Here is a 7,122-nt window from a genome sequence, read left to right on the forward strand (position 1 = left end):
CCTGACATTTCCCAAGACTTCTCGTGGTTTTCTCCCAGCCGACATCTGGCGCTGCCTCGACCCCGGTGCTCATGGCCGCACCTTTCAGGAGCCCGAGGTTTGCCGAAGAGCCGTCACTACTCTTAAAGGTTTGGTAGCGCTGGAATTAAAAAAAAAAAAAAAAAAAAAAGAAGGGGGGGGGGGAAAAAAAAAGAAAGGACATTTTAAAAATAGTTGCCGAATCCCACTGCCAGGCTAGCAGCGGCAGGGCGCGGGTCTGGGTGCCCGTGGCTCCCTGCGTGCAAACGCACGCGTGGATTTACACGGGAATCCGACCCGGCTGAACTACCTGACAAATAAAGGACTTTTCAGCCCATCGGGCTTTTGGGTAACGTCTTCTGAGCAGCTTTCTCGGAGTTTACTGTTCCTTTACTGTTGACTCCATAGCCTTAACCTTAAAGCAGGGGGAGGAGAGCAGTAGGGAGGGGGTGGGGGTGTTCGCAGCATATAAGTACATCAGGAGGAATTTTTAAACGACCTTATTGTCTCTAGCTCTAGAAAGACCACGATGATTTCTTTCTAGCGCCAGCAGCTGTTTTCTCTCGAAACTTTGCTTTTTTTGCCTCTCACACGAGCGAGCAGGAGAAAGGCAAGGCTGGGGGATCCAGATGCGAGGAGAGGGAAGGAGAACTCGGCGGATGGTCTGAGCTGTGCCGAGGCATTGTTCACTGCTGCCTCTCGGTTACGTTTAAAGGCTGAAATATCACGAGATCCACTCAATGATCCTTTTCTAATTCGAGGGACAAAATGTAATTTGCTGTAGCTCTGCTTTCTCGGATGGGAATACTATCCCCAGGTTTCAGAGGGAAGAACTAGGCATCGCGGTTCGCACACACACGGATCACATGGATTAAGTTGAACAGCGGCGATTACATCTGCGCTGAGAGCAACAGTAGTCCAGGGCTGACTTTTGAAATCTCAGCCCTCCGAGTTAGAGGCTCCCTTGAATAGACTTCCTCCATTCCCGGATGCACTTCTCCAAATTCCCACTTCTCTCTCGAATTCCTGTGAAATTGGGGGCTTGCCTGCATTTCGCCTTGGCATGCAAAACGGCGTTTTCACAGAGTGATTATGCGCTTTCTTTTAGCTGTACCTGACGGGGTAACACGAACTCTACGCACCATATTGCCAACACGCGGAGTGGATATTGACGTTTGGGATTTAAGATTTTTATTTTTTTTTTCCTCCGTCGATTTTTTTGCCAAGTCACAGCAGTATGAGATGTCTCATTAATCTCGCGGATGTGTCTAATTCTGGATGTGCAGTGATACATAAAAGTGCTGGTGTTTATATCCAGCGGAACACTGGATGCACGGCAGAGATTGGTGATTTTTTTTTCGCAGCGCCTAACGTGCAAACCGCAAGCATCACTTTAACGTGACAAGGGAGAGGCATGCAGCTATCGCAACATTTGCGAAATCCTCGTTCTTGACACTCGAATAATTTAACGTTCCTAAGAAGAGGTTAAACCTTCATGCTGCTTCTTCAAATTGATTTTAAGGGGCTGCTATAAATGGAGCATCAAAAAGCTTCGTCAGGGCTACTCCGAGCGGAACATGCAAACTGCGAGCCAGAAGCATCCTAGCCCGATGCAATATCGTACATTGTGTGTTCCAGCACTTTTTTGTTATTACGTAAAGGCTCTTGGAAGCACCTTGGATATTTTACATTCTCCTTTCTCTGCTGGAAGCAATCAGCACGCAGGAATCCTGACGTGGGCTCTGGGACTATAGGACATTCCAGCTCGTGATCCAGCACGGTTAATCGTGAAAAGTGTATACATTTCTGGCTTATCTATGCTTTGTTATGGGTCTGACGTGAGCTCACGTCCTCCTCCCCCCTCCTGCAATATTACAGGCAGAATTTCAGTTAAAAGTGTTATAGTATCACGGTGCAGGAGCCCGTGATATTCCGGCAGCAAAAAAACCTTAGTCCCCGGCTATAAAAAGCTAATTAAGCAGAAGAGGAAAATCAAGAGAAACTCGAAAATGTAAGTACTCCCTCTCGTTAACAACCGAACATTTAACTTTGGAGCCTCAGAAGGGGAAATACCAGGCTGTTCTGCACGTTTTCGCTAAGCTTCATTTTCCACACAATGCAGAATAAAACGCTAGTTTAAAGCGGCTACGTTACCGAAGGATTTTCCATCGCTACGATCAGACTTATGTCCTTTAAATTCATGGCATGCACAAAAGAGCAACGTTTGTCCAAAACAGGCTGAAAATACACGGAACGATAGGAGGGAAAAGCATACAAATCCTTCCTCCGAAGCTAGCGACGAGGAAGTCTGAGAGGGCTGAGTGTGTTTGAGCTCGGATTGTTTAATAGAAAGATTTATATACTAACTGTATTATTTACTTTGGGAGGGGAGGTGGCAGTATAAGGGTATGCTAATTAGTGGGAGATTTTTTGGGGGAAGGGGTGGAATATCAATTTTTATTGCATCACCTGTCAGGAGTGTCCAATCAGCGTTGGCTTTAGGGGAATTAATTGATGAAGGTGTCTCCGGACGAGCTCACTTCACTCTGTCATTTTATTTGTAGCTAAAGCAGCGGCGGGAATAGCAGCTGCATTTCTTTTCTCTTCCTCCCTTCACATTCCATTATCATAGTTTCCAATGGAAAAGCAGGGAATGAAAGGGAACAGGTACTGATCTTCAGCAGCAACTTAGACAAACACTTTGGCAAACCTGATTTTTAAGATTATATATTGATTGTAGCCTCGCGGTATTTTTTAATTTATTTTTTAACATTTTGTCTAAAGTTTGGCACTTCATTCACCAGGAATAACAGCCTTTGTTATATTTTATTAGCAGGATGCCTTGAGACAAATACAGCATCTGGCTGAGGATTGTGTGTGTGTGGCTTTTTCTTTTTTTTTTTTTCCTTTTTTTTTTTTTTTTCATCTCTCTCTCTCTCTGCAAATGCTGGGAATAATTTAATTCACGAAATGGGAGACCTGAAGTCGGGTTTTGAAGAGGTGGATGGCGTGAGGCTCGGCTACCTCATCATTAAAGGAAAGCAAATGTTTGCACTCTCCCAGGTTTTTACAGACCTGCTCAAAAACATCCCGCGAACTACCGTGCACAAGCGAATGGATCATTTAAAAGTAAAAAAACATCACTGCGACTTGGAGGAGTTGAGGAAGCTCAAAGCCATCAACTCCATCGCTTTCCACGCCGCCAAATGCACCCTGATCTCCAGAGAGGACGTGGAAGCCCTATACACATCCTGCAAAACCGAACGGGTTCTTAAAACGAAACGGAGGAAACTAAGCCGGGCGCTGTCTGCCACCGATCTCCGGCCGGAGCTCGCTCCCGCCGACCCCTTCTCCGGCTTCTGGAAGGAGAACAAACTTTGGTTGGGTCTGAGCGACTCTCCTCGGCCGCTGCTGCCCGTCCGGAGGAAAGCTCTGCGCCCGGGGGACACAGCCTTGCTACCGGCTGCTCATCTACCTCACATTTTTAGTAAATACACTGGCCACAGCTACCCAGAAATCGCTCGGGCGCCTTGCAAATCCCCCGTAAACTATGAAACGGCGCCGGCGGTGGGCGGCTGCGTGCCCCTGCGCTCCCGCCGCCCTCTCGCCGCCGCGGCGCGGCCCCGGCTCCCGGCCGCCGGTCCCCCGCCCCTGCCCGCCCGCTGCCGCCGCCGCCGCCACGGGGCGGCCGCTGCCGCCGGCACGCTGGGCCCCCCCGGCGGCGCCCGCCGGCCCCTGGCCCTGCCCCGGCCCTGCCGGCCCCGCGGCGTCCCGCGGCTGCCGCTGCCTCTGCCCCGCGGCTTCGGGCCGCCCGCCTTTCCCGAGAGCGGCAGCAGCGACTCGGAGTCCAGCTGCTGCTCGGGCCGCGCCGCCCACGACTCGGACTGCGGCTCCAGCCTCTCCAGCTCCAGCGAGGGCAGCTCGGAGGAGGAGGACGAGGAGGAGGAGGACGAGGAGGGCAGCGGCGCCTCGGACTCCAGCGAGGGCAGCTCGGAGGAGGAGGAGGAAGAGGAGGAGGAGGAGGAGGAAGAGGAGGAGGAGGAGGACAGCACCTCGGACTCCGACTCCAGCTCGGTCTCCAGCCAGGTTTCGGTGCAGAGCATCCGCTTCAGGCGCACCAGCTTCTGCAGCCCGCCCGGCGTGGTCCACGCCAACTTCTTGTACCATCTGGCGGCCGCCGCCGCCTCCCGGCCCCCGGCCCCGGCGGAGCCCGGTGGGCTGCCCGCCCTCCGCGGCGCTCCCGGCGGAGTCAAGCCGGAGCTGCCGGAGGAGTGGGGCCGCCCCGGCTGGGCTCCCACCGCCCCGGCGCTGCGCTGCTCCGGCGGCCTGGGGAGCTGCTTCGCAGAGATAAGAGATGATAGGGTATCCGAACTCACATTCCCACACTCTGAATTTTCCAATAATGCCAAGAGTACTGACCTAACAATTAACTGTGTTGCAAAGGGGGCCTCTTCACCTAGCCCAAAGACAAACAATGCATTTCCACAACAAAGAATACTCAGAGAGGCAAGGAAATGCCTTCAAGCAACTACTACACACCGTGCAGATAACAATACAATAGCTGCTAGGTTCTTAAATAATGATTCTTCATCAGCGGCAGCAAATTCAGAGAAAGATTCCAAAATCCCTCATTGTATTGAATTTGCCACGGATTTGCCCTCTTTACAAACTGATCCTGCGGAGGATGCTGCTTCTCCAGGGGCAGCAGCAGCAGCTGAGCTCCAGTGCACTGATACAGGCAATAAGGCATTGCCATTCCTGCACAGCATTAAAATCAAAATAGAGGACAGCAGTGCGAGCGACGAGTATGAGCCTGATCTTACAACACATAAGCTAAAGTGTGAGTGCAATGATACTAAGGATGAGTTTTACGGTGCGACTGAGAGTAATAACCAGGACGCTTTATTAACAGCCAAGGAAGATTCTGCATGCACTGAGAAAGAGACCACTTCCTTAAACCCACTGACTCAGAGTCAGGTCCTCTCATGCACTTTAGGTACTCCAAAACCTGAGGATGGGGAGTATAAATTTGGAGCAAGGGTGAGAAAAAATTACAGGACACTGGTTTTGGGAAAGCGACCTGTACTGCAGACTCCTCCAGTCAAACCAAATTTGAAATCAGCTCGAAGCCCACGTCCTACAGGTAAAATCGAGACACATGAAGGAACACTGGATGATTTTACAGTTAACAATAGACGCAAAAGGGTAGCCAGCAATGTAGCATCAGCAGTGAAAAGGCCATTTAATTTCATTGCAAATTTTCCCTGTCCACCATCACTAATTATTGGCAATGATGGGGATTTGTTGCCAGCTTATTCCTTAAACACCACTAAGGATTCCCAACCACCTCACAAGGCCCATCCTGTATGGAAATGGCAGCTGGGCGGTTCTGCAATACCTCTTCCACCTAGCCACAAATTCAGGAAATTTAATTAATAAAGTAGTTTGGAAAATATTTTCTTGAACCACCTTTAACTTTCTTACCGTTTTTGGTTTTTTTAAAACTCTGCAGCATGGTTTGTACAAACCCATTAATGCTATACACACTTTTGGAATCCTGTTTTATCACATTGTGAAGACAGAAACCGGATTACTATTTTATTTATCATTACAACAGTGGGGTTTTCTTATTTTGGGGGTTTGGTGGGTTTTTTTTTTTTTTGGTTGTTGTTGGTTTGGGCTTTTTTTTTTTTTTTTCCTCTGTTGCATTGGTTTTGTTTTTATTTTTGTTTTTTTATTATGTTACATTCCACAGAGTACTTCAGGCTAAAGACTCAAGTTAAACTCAGTTATTATGGTAGAGCTGGAACACTTTACTGTTTAAATGCTAATAATGCACCAGTACCTCAATTCAACTGCTGCAAATAAATGTCAAAAGGTTGAATAATAAATATTAGAATGAGCCATTAAATTTATGCACTAGATTTTAAAAATGGAAGTCTAACTGTTAATTCAGTTAAAGTTTGTTAAGTTACATGGTTGCACAGTAAGGGTTCACTATAATTCAATGTGGCAGCAGTCTACTTTTTGGGAGCTTTGTTTTCGGGTGCAGGGGTGTCTTTTTCAAAGAGCAGTTGCACTTACTCCTTTTTCTCCGGTTTGGAAAAGACTGGGGTCCGCCTGTGACCCCAGCGCTGGGAAAAGCTGCCTCATTTGAAACCAGTAAATAAATGTGGAATTCTATTTTTGGTAAAAGGGTGTCTTTTTACTTGTACAGCCACTCTTTGCAATTGGGAAGCCTTTTTGTTTCACCCAGAGGTCTTAAATAAGGTTACTGTTATCCACTAATGTCATACTTAAGTTGTGGTCTGAACATGGCCCTTACAAACTTGCAAAGCAACTGAAATATTTGCCTGGCCAGCAGTACAATTTATGGTCCAGCCCCTCACGCTGGCTGGAGGAAATAGCAAAGCAGTAAATACAACACAGAAAGTGAAATGAGAGGCCGTAAGTGGAAAGATTACACAAAATGAGAAGACCATGTTACTCATAGCTTTTTGGCAACAAAACTCAGGCGTTTCAACCATGTTACACTTCCCAGTTCTACCCTCATCTCTTGAAATTTGCTGTTGTGGGTTTTTTTGCCATGCCATCCTCTCTATGTAGCAGAAACATTTCTACTGCACGTGACAATCAGAGGCAATTATCTATATTTGCACTTAATATCAAAATAGTCGAACAGGCAGACTTCTAGAGTCTAGCCCTTGGTAAGACATGCTGGTATAATATATTGTGATGATGGAAGCAGTAAATCAAAATTATGGAAATTTGCACTGTTGAAAAGCATGCTTTAGCTTTATTTTCAATTAAAAACACTGTTTAAAAACATCCTGATTCCAAACACTTTGAATTATTGCAGTTATCCGTGGTTTCCTCTCCGTTTGTAAGTTCACTGTTTTTACTTGGAGGAAATACGCTTCAAGAGGTTAACTGTTTCACTCCCTCCCTCCCTCCCCCCCCCCCCCAGCCTCTGCAAAAGAAAGGGAAGGAGAAAAAAAAAAAAAGAGAGAAAGGCTGGAGGCCGAGGTGGAGGCAGAGCTGAGAACGGGGGAAGGTATCTCTTGCGGGGGGAGGACGGATACAGCAACTCTGAAAACAGCCTGA

The 7,122-nt window shown here is 47.8% G+C and overlaps 1 protein-coding gene across 1 annotated transcript; it reads left to right on the top strand.

Moving 5' to 3' along the window:
* The first annotated feature begins 507 nt into the window (after positions 1-507).
* On the top strand, positions 508-5,685 carry SKIDA1 (SKI/DACH domain containing 1). The gene has a single exon (XM_048295385.1). The coding sequence runs from the start codon at positions 2,989-2,991 to the stop codon at positions 5,452-5,454; it is 2,466 nt and encodes an 821-aa protein (XP_048151342.1). The 5' UTR covers positions 508-2,988; the 3' UTR covers positions 5,455-5,685.
* Positions 5,686-7,122: the final 1,437 nt, after the last annotated feature.

The sequence above is a fragment of the Corvus hawaiiensis genome, chromosome 1 (genome assembly GCF_020740725.1).
Source record: "Corvus hawaiiensis isolate bCorHaw1 chromosome 1, bCorHaw1.pri.cur, whole genome shotgun sequence".
Classification (NCBI taxonomy): Eukaryota; Metazoa; Chordata; class Aves; order Passeriformes; family Corvidae; genus Corvus; species Corvus hawaiiensis.